The sequence below is a fragment of the Myodes glareolus genome, chromosome 17, assembly GCF_982192425.1.
Source record: "Myodes glareolus chromosome 17, mMyoGla1.1, whole genome shotgun sequence".
Lineage (NCBI taxonomy): Eukaryota > Metazoa > Chordata > Mammalia > Rodentia > Cricetidae > Myodes > Myodes glareolus.
The window spans coordinates 4,497,913-4,514,786 of NC_142042.1; the positions used below are offsets into that span (position 1 = coordinate 4,497,913).

General features: G+C 43.0%; 1 protein-coding gene and 1 long non-coding RNA gene across 2 annotated transcripts in view; one reads left to right on the forward strand and one right to left on the reverse strand.

The window, feature by feature from the left end:
* Erich3 (glutamate rich 3) overlaps positions 1 to 8,957 on the reverse strand; it is a 76,254-nt gene extending 67,297 nt beyond the window's left edge. The window contains exons 1-3 of the mRNA XM_085677500.2: positions 8,904 to 8,957; positions 4,638 to 4,731; positions 1,849 to 1,974 (exon numbers count right to left, since the gene is read on the reverse strand). Coding sequence (XP_085533626.2) covers positions 1,849 to 1,923 — 75 coding nt within the window. The 5' untranslated portion in view covers positions 1,924 to 1,974; positions 4,638 to 4,731; positions 8,904 to 8,957. The remainder of the gene's footprint in view (positions 1 to 1,848; positions 1,975 to 4,637; positions 4,732 to 8,903) is intronic.
* LOC125412760 (uncharacterized) lies at positions 238 to 6,330 on the forward strand. Its single transcript, XR_007235691.3, has 3 exons — positions 238 to 336; positions 1,189 to 1,318; positions 5,844 to 6,330. It is a non-coding gene; the product is annotated as an uncharacterized LOC125412760 (long non-coding RNA).
* Positions 8,958 to 16,874: the final 7,917 nt, after the last annotated feature.

Below are 16,874 nucleotides of genomic sequence, written 5' to 3' on the forward strand. Positions count from 1 at the left end.
TAGTATTTCAATAAACAGTGTCTTGCAGCCACCAGAGAGGGTCCCAACTTGGCACACAGAGAGTCTGCTACTGCAGGTTGCACGGGTGAATGCGTGAACACCTACAACAAGCTCAGGAAAAACTGGAGCAGCACCAGTTAATGGGAAGCAGTGTGGCCACGTGGAGGCACTACTGGTTGCTCTAGCATATTAACCATTTAGGTGCGTCTTCTGAAACATGGTTAGAAACTAAATTGATTTCACTGTTTTTCAGATGTACAGATATCTGCTGAGTTTACTGATGAAGCATCCCTACTGTGAACATGCAGAGTCCGCTGAACGCTGAAACTTTCAAGTGTAAGCAGCATGCTTACAATATTTACAAGTTTGGAACAACTTCTAGTTCTTTTTGTTTCACCTGCATGCGGGTTTCTGTGTGTGCAACACATAGTGAACGGACTGAATGCCTTAGGGCATTCAGAGACCAGAGGAAGACACTGGCGACCTGCTCTACCATCTGCCATGCCAGTCCCTGTGGACAGGGTCTCTCATCCAATCCAGTACTAGACTGGCAGTCAGCAAGATACAGCAGTCTTCCCTTCTCTGGGATGGGTTATTGGCATGAGTGTGACCACACAAGGTTTTTTACAAAGGTGCTGAGGATTTAAATTCTGGTCCTTCAGCTTGTATGGTAAATGTTCCCACCCTTTGAACTGTCTTCCCAGCCCCATGTTTCAATTGGAGAAAGTGAAACTCCATATTATAATTACACATTCTCTTAAACATGATTATATGTTGTTAATACATGAGACATAACGGACAATATATGCACAGTTATGCTGTGTCCTGCCTCCAAACTCTAAGGACTTGATCCAACACTGAACGCAGCACTCCCAAAGTTAGACACTAGGTTGGGCTTAATTTAATGCCATACTATTTTTTTTTAAAGCAGGATTGTACCGTTCCCACTGGTGCTTTTGTAAATCAGAAAATTTGAAACTCTCAACAATGTGTTTTTGTAATTCATAGACATGAGCTGAGGTAAAAGAAAAATGAATTCCTAAGTCAGCAGAAACTGTATGCGTGCAATAAACATCTTCAGTGAACAGTGATGTGATGATATCAGTACAATAATAAGTATTTTCACTGGTGCTAAACTTGTTGCGGGTTTAGTTCTACCTTTGTTCATAAATGTTACTGGACCCGCAGGTGTGGAGCTTTCCAACTTCGATTTACTTCTGTACGGTGGAGCCCAGAGTGCACCCTCTCTCGGGGACTAAAACGGCGCTTGACAATTGAAAGGACAGTTTTGTGGAGCAAGGCTGCAAAAATTTCTCAGGTTAGCTGCATATCCCACTAAAAGTGCAATGTCAGATTCCTCAAAACGTGTTGATGCTTGGGCTGTAAATCGTGCTGACCAATGTATCCAAAAGTAGGAGGGACAGCAGATGTTTCAGTGCCTATTCTGTGAAACTTAACAGACGGCCGAGCTATGGAGCCTTAAAAGAATAACAGATCCTAGATAATTCATGGCAGTGGAATTACTGATATTTAAACAGATGTCACTTTTTTTAGCGAATGGAAATTAAGGTACAGATGGTGAGGGCTGGGTAGCCATTGTGAATTAAAAGAATCTACATTTAGAAAATTAAATATCACAGACTTTGTAATCATGTCCATATTTCTTCTACACTAAAAAGGAGGAAAACTTGGGTCTCCAGGCTCCTGGCTACTTGGGAAGCCAACCAGAATTTTCCAATTCTTTTTGGCCCATTTCCTTTTCCATGAAGTCTAGGAAGAATTCTCCAATCACTACTTATTATTGAAGAGTGGCCAGTCCATCATAAAGAGGGTGAGAAATGCCCCCACCTCCATGTCGAGGACCTTGTGGAAGATGGCTTGGGCTAAGCACTCCCGGATGTGTTTCTGATGATCCCGCTTCATGGTGTTTGCTTTCTGCTCCTTTTCAGAAAGTATCCTCCCACTTCTCGTGATCTGTGGCAAATAAAGGAAAATTATGAATGGGTAAATAAAATACATACGGAAATACAAAATAGGAAAATGTGTTGTTAAGTACCAAAAAAAGACAGAGGAGAGAGAGAAGAATGAGAGGGAGGGGAGATAGATAGATGATAGATGATAGATAGATAGATAGATAGATAGATAGATGATAGATAGATGATAGATAGATAGATAGATAGATAGATAGATAGATAGATAGATAGATAGATGATAGTAGATGATAGACAGACAGATAGAGAATGATGGATAGAGAATGGTTGTATAGGTAGGTAGATAGATAGATAGATAGATAGATAGATAGATAGATAGATAGACAGACAGATAGAGGAGAGAAGATAGATAGATGAGAGAGAAAGAGAGAGAGAGAGAGAGAGAGAGAGAGAAGAAAGTGGCCTTTTCAAAGCCTAAAAGAGACTCCCGTTGTCCCTTGGGAATGTCTGTCTTTTAATGACTATTTCATCTCTTCCTCTCCTTTCAGCAGAAAGGAGAAAGGAAGTCTCCGGTACCTGTCAGTGTGAAAACACACGCAGGTGGTACACTTGACGTTTAAAACAAGGTTTTCATTAGAGTAACAATTTCCCAGTGATGGAACCCAGGTGTTCTTTTCATTCTCGTGAAAGCCCCAGCCTCGGGAAGGGGAGGTGCTGCTTGAGGCACGCACAGGAGTGGCGCTGGCTGCGGTTCACCGGGAAACACCAGCAGGGGAAAGGCAGGCAAGCGGTAGAGAAAGTCTTCGGTTTGTCTTGAGAAATAATTGGTTTCATTACTCTGCTTGCTCCCTGCTTTTTCTTCCTGCACTTTTCAGGCCAGAATATGGTTTAATTGCTGTGATTTAGAACTTTATGGTTTATGGAGGAGTGTGGATAGACTGTTTTCTATATGGGCCACAGCGAGGATCGCTGTGTGTCCCTGGAGTAGCGATTTCGCCCTCACCCCTTGCTTACTTTGACTCCTTCCTTTATTTGCTGTGGTCCTCTGATCTCTTTGGTAAAGAAGGCTGCTTGCTCTCCGTCCTGCTGTTTGTGTATGTGTCTGTGTGCGCCTAGGTGCGTGTGAGTATGGGTACCCGCAGAGGCCACGGGTGTTCAGTGCCCTGGAGCTGAAGCTGCAGGCCTTTGTGAGCCGCTCGGTGTGGGTGCTGGGAACAGAACTCAGGTACATGTTCTTCACCGTGCAGCCGTCGCTCCAGTCCCCACATTCATAGTCCTGATTTTCTAGCTATAATTTTTATATTATTGCTGCAACATATTAGTGCAGATAGCCCACTTACAGTGTCTAGAATGCGCTAGCTATAGGATTTCCTGTCCCTGGGAAGGGCCTAACGTTAGACCATCCTGAGTGCTCTCCCCATCCCTGTGGCAGCTGGCAGATGTCCCTGTTGTCGCTTCTCTGGGATTACGTCTGCTCTCCCCAGTTGGACAGGAAGCTCCTATAGAGCCACAGTGCTTAAACTTGAGTGAGGTGGATATGAATCCCCTAGAGGGGTTGAGAAACGACAAATCCTACAGGTCGGGTGCTGCAAGCTTCAGACTTGCATTTTTCTGAGGCATTTCTGTGTGATGTGAGCCTGAAGGCTGCAGGGCTGCTGCTGGCTCTGTTAAGTCCTTGCCTTCCTTATTTGAGTTACCAGGCTTTTAACAAGCTGAGCGTTTAGGGATGGTGTTAAGTAAACACAAAGTCCTGCCCAACTAGCATCCTGCTTAGAAGTGTTCCTAGTCACCCAGTAATTACAGGGTCTCCCATTCCAGGTTCCTAACAGTAATAGCCATGCCACAGGCAGGGTATCATTGTCTTCACTTCACAGTTGAGGAAGCTGGACTGCAAGGGGTGTGAGCGGCTGTCTTCTTCCTGGCGGAGCCAGGTTTCAGCTGACCCTTCTGATAATAATGCCCCAGGAGGCTGAGAAGGACTTTCTTACTCCAGCTCCACCCAGCTGGTGCCAAGCACACAAACAACAATTAGAAACACAATGCGGTTCTTTGAGCCCCGCTGGCAACACTGTGCTTTAAGAAAGCACACAGCCAACACTCTGAGAACCACACCCCTTTTCTTTCAAAGGAAAACCATAGGGTTTTGGGTTTTTGTGTTTTTTTTGAGGTAGATTTTTTCCCCCTTATACACTTTTAAAGAAACGGAAATTGCGTGGGAAGAGTGGCTTTGAAGATGATGGAAGGTACTAGGGTATCAATAAACCATCACAGGGAAATGAAAATAAAAATGCACACATACACACAAGAGGAAGTGAGCTGTGCGTGTTTGCCACACCATATTCTGAGGGTATTAAAGACAATATTTTTCTGGAAACAATAAGGTCTTCTCTGCCCTTGCTCTTTAACAGTGTCTGGTTCACAGAATGTGCACTGAATAAATGAATACATAAGCAAATCAACTATGCCGTTGAAATCTCACAGGGATTTTCCTTCCATAATTTATGTTTCCTTAGTAGCCATTGTAACTTCTCTCCTCTTCTTTAGAAAGAGCCCCCAAATAAATAAATCAGAAGTTTAAAAGGAAATAATTTTTCTAAATTAGTATAGAGAAAACTATGTCACCGACTTACAGGAAATCTGAAGAAAGGTAGGAAGATTTCAGATTTAATTGAACAAGAAAGTGGGCAGAACTCAAAACAGCCTTACCAGCCCGGATCTTAGGAGGTGCCGCCTGATCCTGGTGTTGCTGAAATACCCAGCCAGGTGTTTGTCTGTGAGGCTATTATAGGTGGCAAGTAATCTGAAACAGAGAAGAGAAGCCATTGTTGTCTTACGAGGGCTGCTTGGTAGCCAGGGCCGCTCTTGGTGGCACTGCCAAGCCAGCCATGCATTTGTAGACCAGTTAACCTGCCAACCGGGAGCCTTTTCGTTTCAGGCCTTATGATAAGAAATAGTAAACGACAGGGGTGAGCAAGTAAATGTTGGTGAAAGCCCAAAGACAGAAGTGTGCCTCCAGTCTTAGGAGATGAAACCACCTCCAAGAGAACGTAGCAGTGGAGTGAGACAGCAAAGCAACAACCTCTCCAGCATGCCTCGGCCTCTTCTGTGCACCCTAAACACAGATACCACACACCCCATGCCTCTCTCGGGCCAGCAGGGCACACAGTGAACGGCCAGCCTCCAGCTGGCCTCAGGGAGCAGTCGACTGTTGACACACAAGTGTCTCCTCAGAAAGCCTCTCAACACCCTGCTTGATGCTGTCTGTTGGGATCCCATGCAGTGATTTGCTGAGAAAATTAAGACATTATTTCCTTATTCCATTATTTTTATTGATGTAAATCCTAACTTTTAGCTTATCATTTTTGATTTGTTGATTTACTCATATTTATCTAGACAATTTCATTCATCTCTATTATAAAAACTTTAGTGTATAGATTATCTTAGATTTTTAGGACGTTTTATTTTAAAGATTAAAGAGAACCAGATATAGTGACACACATCTGAAATCCCAGTGCTCCACTTGAGACGCAGGTGTTTTAGTTACAGGCCAGTCCCTGTCCCCTCTACACCCCCTCCCAGGTCCCACCCTCAATTCACTCCTCCTCTAGGGAACTGCTCCTTTAATCTAGTTATTAGGCACATACATACACGTATGTACATGCAGACATTTACATATGTATATACACAGCAAGCAAGTCTCACCATTGCCCAGTCCTAAAAAATTCATACAATACAACAAAGATTTGCACTCGGATGCAACAGCTGAATTGTAACTTTTTCTGAGACTACAGTAGAGTCTCATCTTATAGTCAGGAGAGAATGTTAGCCGTGATTTTATTCAGCTGTTTGCAAGACCTTAATTATGTGAAGATTAAATTAGTGGCCTTTTCCTGTCTCTTTTCTCCTTAACAGTCCATTGCAGGAAAGTTCCATGCTGCCAAATGGTCAGGAAAGTTTAATTTTGTCCACAAAAGAGACGGAGAAGCCGTAACAAAGCCAAGAAACTAAGGTGCCACATGAAGGCGGCAGACGTGAACAACCACAGAAACCATTATTTCCCTGGGCTTACGTAGAAAGACAAGCCAAGAGTCGCATGGAGGCACACACAAAACCAGCCTCGATGCTGCTTTGAAGACATCTTTTAAATGAACTGTCTTGGTGTCCTACAGTTCATCAAAGGTTTCCTGTCTCTGAAAGGTCAGCCTTGTATCCCTTACCCTTTCTGAATCTCAGAATCTCTTTTCAGCTCTTCATTTCCAAAAGGTGAGCAGGTGTCTCTCAGGCCTAACAATCACGACTGCACAGTTCACGGATTCTTAAGGTAAGTCATTACAGGAATATCATATACAGTCTTTTGTCTGTCTTGCAGATCCAAGCTTTAAAAAAATAAAAATCAATACTTTTGGAAGAGCTAGGAGTGTTGAAACCCTCATTAAATGAAGTGAGGTTATAATATTGGAAGGGCGGTGGCTTCAGCCACACTATCGTGAACAAAATAGTTCTTCCTTTAATCCAGGGTCTGTAACTTTTAAAATGTTTATATCCTAAGAGCAATGCCCAGTCAACTTTGGTACCACCCAATTATAATCCTCCTCTGTTTTCTCAGTTCCTTACAGAAGAGAAGTATGCAGGATATATATATATATATATATATATATATATATATATATATATATATATATATATATATCCCTAGTCCCACAAGATGGAGGAATACATGTGTAGGATATACCACTCCCAGTTCACTGAGGCTGGAGGGGTGTTTGTGTGTGTGTGTGTGTGTGTGTGTGTGTGTGTGTGTGTGTGCGTGTGTGCTGGGGGAGTGTGTGCAGGTTATCCCACCCCTAGTTCCCTGAGACTGCGTGTGTGTGTGTGGTACGTGTGTGTGTGTGTGTGTGTGTGTGTGTGTGTGTGCGTGTGCGTGCTGGGGGAGTGTGTGCAGGATACCCCACCCCTAGTTCCCTGAGACTGCAGGTGTGTGTGTGGAACGTGTGTGTGTGTGTGTGTGTGTGTGTGTGTGTGTGTGTGTGCGCGCGTGCATGCTGCCTCCCCTACCAGCACCACTGAGACTGAAAGACAACAAGCTGAAAACTTTTATATTCATCTGTTTTCTTTTTCTTCTGATTTGAAGTTTCTGGTTGGGACTTTATTTGTAAAATAACTCCTTCCACGTGTCCCACCAACAGTTGTGATAACTTGGCAGACCCATCACACTCTCCAGGCTCACCCAACATTAGGAATTGCTTTGTTTGACAATGAATAGGTCTGTGTTTAAGCTGGAACCTTACATTGATAAACTAGTTGATAATGATACATTGTAAGAAGTTAAATGATGTACATCTAGTGCTATGGTCAGTTTTCAATACATACTTAAAGTCAGCCTCGTTCTTATTATCAAGTCTCCTTTTCTAGGAAAAAGGACCCAGTGTAGACAGCTGAGACTGTGGTCTCTCTGGATCCTTTTGCTCTCTTTACGTGTGTTTGGTATGGGCCCATAGCCTCCCGTTGATTCTAATGAGCCTTCTTTTCTAGCCACATGTGAGTCAACACAAAATTATAAATGTGTGTGCACACACGAGTGCACGTATGCCTGTACGTGTGTGTGTGTGTGTGTGTGTGTGTGTCCGTCCCGAACTTTATAGATAACAATAGAAGCACAATTATAGGAGCTTGACTGATCAGACCACAGAATGGGTTAGCAGAGCTCCGTTTGGTCTGGACTGACTACCAGTTTTCTAACTTTGTTTTCTGTTTTGGGCCAGATAAGGTTACCTGACGCGGGTCTGGTGGCTGGAATCCTTTCTCCCCTACATATGCTTCAGTCGTTAAACTCACCTTCCTGAGAAACTCTATGGCTGACCTGTGATTTCCCTCACTCACTCTCCATCCCTGATCCCATATGGATCACACTAAAGGGCGTTGTCAGCCGCACAGAGCTGACCAATCACTGTCTAGACTGGTCTAGCTGCCTTGATTATTTATAGGATGGACAATCCCTGGTTTCTGGTGGGGAAGGTACACTCTCCAGCCTCAGGTACCAGGAGAGCACCTGAGAGGGGACAAACCTGCTTCTGCTGTACCGGTTCCTGTCCCTGCTTCCCGCACACCCTCTCCCTTCAGTAACTGAGCCCTGCTTTCCCAGCTGTGGCTTTTCAGCACACATCCCGGAACCCTCACCACCCACCAGGCAGGATATACAAACCGGGATCTATAGAAGCAAAACTCAGCAATTCCTAACAGTTCCTCCATCTGGCCCCAAACAGCGAGTCTGTCCCATAAAATTCTCAAGCAAAGGAAAGGCGTAGTAAGCATCATTAGTCACCAACCTCGATTAAGATTCCTGGTATTTTTAGATCATTCTGTAAGGGTAGGTGCAGAGATGCCACAGACACTGTACTCAAGAGTGCAAGCTACCAAAGAGGATCACACGCGCGCGCGTGTGCGTGCACACACACACACACACACACACCCCGTCACCCTTTCACCACAACCCACTCCCACACAAACACCGCCACCCTTTCACCACAGCCCACTCCCCTCCCCCCACACACACCATCACCCTTTCACCACAGCCCACCCCACCCCCACACCGTCACCCTTTCACCACAGCCCACCCCACACACACACACCATCACCCTATCACCCTTTCACCACAACCCCACACACACCTTCACCCTTTCACCACAGCCCACCCCACACACCATCACCACAGCCCACCCCACACACACACCGCCATCCTTTCACCACAACCACTCCCCACACACACCATCACCCTATCACCCTTTCACCACAGCCCCACACACACCTTCACCCTTTCACCACAGCCCCACACACACCTTCACCACAACCCACCTCATACACACACACACGTCACCCTTTGGGAGGGGCTAGGATAGATAACTCCTAGGAGTCCAGCTTCCCCTTGGTCCACCTCCACCAACACCAACCAGCCCTGGCCCAGGAGCAGACAACCTGACTGCCTCTGCCTCAGTCCTGCTTCCACAAACACTTGCGTAGAAATGCAGATCGGCCATGAGGTCTGCCAATTAACAACAAAGGGTGCTTTCCCTCCAGTTTCTAATTGTTTCCTCATTCCTGTGTGGAGGGCTTTAACCCTTTGTAACATTGGACTCTGTATCTGAGAACATGCTCGCTAGCAAGATGAAAACCTTCTCTCCACCTGCTTCCATGCACCTTCAATCCAACCTTCACTTTTCCTTTGTGTACCTTCTTTCTGAAGTCAACCTGGAGGGACCTAGAATCACCATGGAAACAAACCTCAAGGGCTTGTCTGGAGGAGAGTTTCTAGAGAGTGCTAATTAATGTGGGAAAGCCTGTCCTAACTCTGAATGGCACCATTCCATGGGATCAGGTCAAAGCATGAAGCAAGCTGAGAACCAGCATTTTCCTCTCTGCTTCCAGACTGTGAAAGCATGTTATCCACTGCCCGCCATGACAGACTTCACTCTTAAACTGTGAACCAAGATAACCCTTGCCTTCCTCATGCTTTTGCCAAATGTTCGGTAACAACACTGGGGACACAATGAATGCACACGCCTAGCCCCTCAGAATTCTCTCAACCCAGCCTGCAATGCAGCCCATACCCCCAGGCACGTGTTCCAACCGCACCTTATTGTCTACACCAGTTTGTAATACTCTTGGGCTGCCGCCACAGGAAGCCACAACCAAAGAGGCTTAAAGGACAGACAGACATGTATTTCTCATTCCTCCAGAGCTTTGGGCACTGAAAATACGAGGTCTAGCTCCTGTACTACGGAGATCCAGGGGAGGGGCTGTTGGTTCAATGTGGCCTCGAATTGCAGGGAATTGACAAAGGCAACATCTTCCAGGTTGCATGAAGGCAACAATTACCCGTGATTTAGTTAGTCCCCACAGCCCACTTTTAAACACCATCATTCACATCTGAGATTGGAACGTCAACGTGAATTGTGAGAAACTCAAATTCAGCCCATAACGAAAGGCACAATCATCGCATTTTACAGGTGAAGAAACAAGCATTAGCTTAAGTCACTGCCCACATGAGCTTTGGGAGCCTTTTCCTCTGATGTTTATCAAATAAGCGTGAACACCTCTTTCCGGGTCTTGCTACAGCGGCGACTGGAGGCTGCTAAGTATAATCCAGAAAAAAATTAACTCTGAAATATACATAGAAATGTGCTTCCACCAATCTCTAAGCACAAAGGCAGGAAAACTATTGTGTGTGTAATACGTGTGTGTGTTCATGTTAATGTGTGTGGGCACATATGTGCAGGTGCGATTGGTATATGTGTGTGTGTGTGTGTGTGTGTGTGTGTGTGTGTGTGTACATGCAGAGAGCAGAGGTCACAGTCTGGTATCTTTATCACTCTCCACCTTATATTTTGAGACAGGGTGTGTCCTGCAGCTCATTGCTTTGGTGCAATGACTAGCGGGCTAGGAGACCCTAGGAAGCCTCCCGTCTGCCTCGCCACTGGTACACACACCACTGTACATGCCTGTTTACAGGAATTCTGATGATTGAATTCAGGTCCATGCTTTAAGGATTAAACCATGTTCTTAGCCTGACATGAAAATTCATATAAATTAAATTGACAAATTTATTACTTTGATTTATAATTAGCCTTTAACAACAAAACAATGTGTTAAAACCCTGAAAATAGCCAATATCTTAAACGTATGTTGTTACACCAGTCTGTTGTAAAAGAGATTTGTTTAGAGAGACTAGAAAGAATAATATTTTTCTGAGGCATGATGGTATACATAAGTAATCCCAGCAGGCAGGAGGGTAAAGCAAGATTATAAATTCAAGGTGAGCTAGAGCTACACGAGCAATCCTCTCAGAGAGAGACTGATTTCGACACAACCAGTGCCGTCTTGTTAACCAAATGTGACAATGAACCCCTCTGAACTGTTGCCAGCAATACCCATCTCCTGTTGTTACTATAAGAACTTACCAAAGGCTAGTCACTCACACAGTGCAAAGTCGCTGTTACACACTTACTGGATATGAAAAGTGTGAAAATGCATCTCACTGGGTTAAAACCAAAACATCAGCACAGCTGCGTGCTTCTGCAGACTCTGAGAGAAAGAGTTGAGTTCCTTTTCTTTGCTACTTTCCAGACACCCAGTGCTCCCGGGGCACTGTCCTCTTACATTGTCAAGATCAGCAATTCATCACCCCATTGTCCTGGGATGCCGTCTGCCATCCTTGTTCCCTTGTCTCCCTTTCCACAACTGAGGGCTTTGTTGATGCCATGAAGGCCACAAGACAAATCTGGGAGAGCAAGGGCGGCTGGTCAGCAGTCACTCATCTATCTGCACCCTCCCGCCTTCATGGAAAAGACCAATACTCAATTACTGTGAGAACCAAGACACTGGTACCTTTAACAGGCATTCTTTGTTAGCCAAGGGAATTTTCCTCATGCAAAATGTCAGGGAGTAGAAGCACTGGATGCCGAAAAAAGACCATACTTAAGTGGTGTCAGATGCAGTCTAGTGAGCTCTGAGCAGTCGTACAGTTGATCAGCACTTTCAAGAAGACAGTCCCTACTATTTGTCGACCTGGCCTAGATGGTCTATTTAGATGGGGAAACAGAGTCAGATCCCCGCATGCTCTACAAAGTAGACATCAGATCTCACCCATGGCCTAGAGGGGACTGGCAGGTCAGGCACCCACGCCTATGTGAGGGACTGCACAACACTGCACACCAGTCCAGTTCTCTTTTGTTGACTTGTTGTTTTCCAAAGAGCATAGACCGGTCTGGATGCGGAGGCTCTTGGGCTCCTGTCTCAGGCTCCTGATTGGTGGGATTGTTTTATGTTTCCTGGCTGCATTTACTTTTCTCTTCTTCTCTTCAGTCTGCCTTTAGCTGGATCTGTCTCATGTCCTCCCTTAATTGTTCTTGTTTCTCTCAACTGTTTCTGTCTTCTGCTGTTTTTCTAATGCTCTTATACAAACTAAGCCTTGCCCTGCCCTTCTCCCTCCATCCCTCGGTACCAACCAGCTCTTTGTATGCCATTCTATCCTTGTTCCTCTACTTCCCCAAAGGTTCTGGAGTCCAGGAAGCCATTGTTTACAGTTATTATGTATTTTCACAATGTTCTTATCCACCAGCTGTAGTGTTTATCCTCCTCAAGTCTGGTGGAGATCACACAGTGTCTTCAGCCTTGAATAATCTGCTGAGGTGCCCCAGCGCATTAGGAGAGAAGAAAATCTTAACTCTACTAGAACTTAGTTTGTGGTCGGAAGCTGCTTATTTGTTTCCCTGCTGCCCAGACGCAAAATAATCACACAGAAACTGTATTAATTAAAACACTGCTTGGCCTATTAGCTTATGCATATTTCTAGCTAACTCTTACATCTTAAATCAACCCATCTCTATTAATCTGTGAATCACCACAAGGTCGTGATCTACCGGCAAGTTTCCAACATCTATCTCCTCTAACGGCTACATGGCTTCTTCTTGACTCTGCCTATTCTCTCTCTACCTGTTCATTTTCCACCTGGCCTTACTCTGTTAAGCCTTTGGCCAAAAGCAGCTTCTTTGTTAACCAATGGCAATAAAACATATTAACAGCATATGTGGGAGGGGAATCCCACATCATTGGTTCTTTTTAAACACTGCAGGACTTCTACTGAGAGAACACAGGTCGTTTTTTAAATGTCAGTCATCAACCTTATCTCCGATGTGTAGATCTCACTTGAGAAATGCAAGAGACATCTGAGAGATACAAGAAACACAAGAATTAAGGAAATATGACTTCTTCAAAACTTACCAATTTCACAAAAATAGACTCCAATGGGAGCAAGTTTGGTGATGTTCTAGGCAAAGAATTCAAGAGGATAACTAAAGAATGTTTATCAACATAAAAGAGAGCATGAAAATCAATGAACTCAGAATACACACACACACCAGAATGAAAGAAGGAAGCTAACACAGATATGAGAGAGGAATTTGGTAAAGAGAAAGAAAATCTGGAGAAAAATCAAAGTGAAATTTTGTAAGTGAAAAGTTAGTAAGCAGGGGAGACTGTGGGGTGGTCATTAAGCCTCACCAACAGAACAAATCAAGTGGAAGAAAGACTAGCAGAACTTGAAGACAAAGTCGACGAATTTTTAAAATTTCAGACAATGACAAAGACAAAAAAGTAATAGAATAAGAACAAAGCTTGCAAGCAGTGTGGAACTCATCAGAAAAATCAAATCTACGAATCATAGCCGTAGAGGAGGAAAAAGTTCAAAATTAACCAGATGCGATCAAGACGGTTGCTTCATATTGGTCAAGGGGCTGATCTATCTGGAGGACATCACAATTCTAAATGCATTTGTACCAAACATTGACATTCAATTTCATAAAACTACTGGATAGAAAGGCACAAATTGACTCCAACACAATAACAGGGGTGATTTCAACAGACCGCCATTACCTGTAGACAGGTTATCCAGACAAAACGAAAAATAGACCAAAGTGTTCCATGACATCATAGACCAGTCCCTGAGCACTTCCCTCTCAGCCCCAACACTCAGAATACACAGTTATCTGCAGCTCGTGCCACACTCTAGGAAACAAGCTTTGACAAAATTAAAACAGTTAAAAACTTTCTTGATTTTCATCTTATTTCAGTGGAATTAAATTAGAAGTCGACAGAAAGAAAGCGTAGGACGTTCACAAACTGGTAGAGGTGCAGTGATACTATTGGATGACAATAGATCATTGAACAATCAGAGGAAAGCTTCCAAATTTCCTGTATTTGATTGGAAGTGAAAATACAGCGTATCAGAACTGTTGCCACAGGACAAAAGTGGTTCTAAGGTAGAAGGTTATAGACACAAATGCTAAAATAAACCAAAAAATCAGAGAACTCTCAAGTAACTCAATGAGTTCATTTCAAGGTCTTCGAAATCAAGAACAACTGAAATAAAGATATTAAGTAGAAAGAAAGAGTGGTCAGGGCAGAGATTAATAAAATAGCAATCTATATAAAGAATATATAAAACAATGAGTGGTTTCTTCGAAAATCTAAATGTAATCAACAAACCCTTATTCAAACTAGCCAGAGAGAGGGGACTCAAAATAACACAACTAGAGATGAAAAATAAGATATCACTGTGGAAACCAATGAAATTCAGAAGATTATTGGGGCTTATTCTGCAAAGCACATTTCAATAAGTTAGAAAATTTAGATGAAGTATATAAATTCATAGACATAGATGATCTAACAAATTTAAGATAAATATTAAAATTTTCAAAATTAAAATATTAAATATTTAAAATAAAATATTTGAAGATTAGAATATTAAAATAGCAAGCGATGAGGCTAAAGCAGTAACAAGAAGTCTGGTAATTAAAATAAATAAATTAATAACCTAAGGCTGAACTGACTTACGACTGACCTTTAAAGAAGCAGAAACAGTGTTCCCCAAAGTATTTCATAAAATACAAGAGGGAGGTGGGAATGGAGAAGCGCACGTGATGACTCAGTGAGGAAAGGCACCTGGCACTGGCCCTCATCGCCTAGGCCTGATCTCTAGGACCACATAGCGAGAGGAGGGAGTAGACTCCCTAGATCTGCCATCTGTCTTTCAAATGTGCACCATGGCATGTACATACCAATACGTAGATAAATAAATATATTTTTAAATAAAAAGGTATGAAGTACCTCCAAACTCATGTTATGAGAACAGTGTTGCCCTAAAAGCAAAGCTGTGTATGAGCACAAGACAACTATATACTGATTTTCCTGATGAACATGGATATATAACAATCCTCAACAACAACAAGAAAATTTATTTTTACAAATTGAATTCAGGTACACATAAAAAAAGATTTCTCATACAACCATGAGAGCATCCTTCCAGGGATGCAGATGTGGTACACTATGACCAAATCAATAAATGCAATATAGTTCATTAATAAAGTTAAGGACAGAAATCACATAGTCATCTCAATATATATACCAATAACAAACCTCGACATGAAAAAAGTCAGTGAAATTTCCTTCCCAATAGCTCAAAAAAAAAAAAAAAACTAGGAAAAGCCTAAGAAAAAAAGTAAAAGACCCCCTACAAAGACAATTTTAAGACACTGAAGAAAGAAATCAGAGGGAACACAAGAATCTGCAAAGACGTCTCATGGTCACAGATTGACAGAATCAATATGGTGGCAATGATCACATTCCCAACATGATCGACAGATTCTAAGTGATTCTCATCAGAATTCCAGTGACGTTTCCCACAGAAATTGAAGGATAGTAAGAACCACATGGGAAGCACAATTATTCCCGGTGTACAAAGAAAAAATTATCTCAAGCAATACCGTAGAGACACGGTAATAAAAGCACATGGTCTTGACTCACAAGTAGACGCAGCACCAGTGAGTGGAAGAGAGGTCCTGGAGTCAAGTCCATACAGAGACACCTGATTTACCATAAATGTGTCAAAATCATTCTTTGGAGAAAAAAATAGCCTCCTTAACAAATGCTTCTCAGAAAAATGTCTCCATAAATGGGAGGAAGAAGGCAAATATCTGCCTCTAGGCCTGATATAAATCAAAGCGCATCAGTGGCCTTAACTAACAAACCTGAAATGCTGCAAAGAAATAGCATGAAGTATGAACGTAGGCAAGAACTACAGAAAAAGACTCAAATCGCCAAGAAAATAATACCAAGCACAACTAAGCTACAGAGGAAAGGAACAATCAGTTCAATGAAGAGGCAGCTGACAAAATAGAAGAAATTTTTGCAAGCTATATATGAGAGGATTAATAGTAAAAACACACAAGGAACTCAAAAACTAGATTCTAAAACAACAAACAATCCTGTCAGTAAGTAGGCAACAGGGACTAGAGCAGAACAAATGCCAATAAACAAAATACAATATGTGACACACGCAGACACCGCGGGTCTGAGAAGCCAGAGCTCCTGTCTCACCCCAGTTAGAATGCCTTCCTTAGGAAACAAGCCACGAGGAAAGCTGCTGAGGAGAAGAGACCCTCACACACTGCTGGTGGGACTGGAGACCGGTGGGGAGGGTCCGCAGACTGCAGTTAGAACTTCCATATGGCTCAGTTATGCCGCCTGCAGGTTCATGTACACGGGACTCTAGTCAACAAGGTAAAGAGGTACCTGCACTACTGTTTCCGTAAACATGTATCAACAGTGGACAAGTCCTGGAATTACCCATTATAGGTGAATGGAAAGAAGAGTGAAATTGTATCATTTTCTGGAAAATGGTTATAACCGGAGATCGTCAGATAATGATCTACACAAGCTAGTTATTGACAACCATGATGATTAACCCAATTAAGAGTTTTGAGAGCTTTTTATTGATGACCAGTTCAAGAGCAGGCTTGTGCCTCTGAAAAGTCTCTTGGGGCCCTGGACCAAGGTAGCAGAGCTTTTAAAGGCAAAAACTACAAGGATACATTGACGATGTTAGATACATGGATGTTAGATACACACACATTAGATGAGTGTCAGAACGGCCTTGAAACACTCCTTTCTGGCAGAGTAGAGCAGTTATTTTAGACAAATTTGTCAGTAATTTTGGTGAACACATCTAGCCCAGAGCCCAGGCCACGGAGATCTCACATGTGTGGCCAGGGAAGGTGTGACTGTTGGGAGGGTGTGTGAAGGACTGAGAACTTTGTAAATGAACACAAAATGGAGTGGGGACAAGAGGGTGCTGTCTTAGGCATTTCATTTCCACGTTTTATTTATTTGGTTGTTGTTGTTACTTTTTAAAACTTTGATTTGGGTTGAGGAGTAAATATTGAATTCTGAAAATCATTAGCTTAACCAAAGCAATTTTATTTCATGAATTCTAAAAGGCAATTTATTGATAAAATAACAGTAAAAGATACAAGGGTATATTTAAAAAGTAGTAACATCAGTCTCCTGGATTGTGTTGTGCTCCAATGACATGTGAGATACGTGTTAAATATT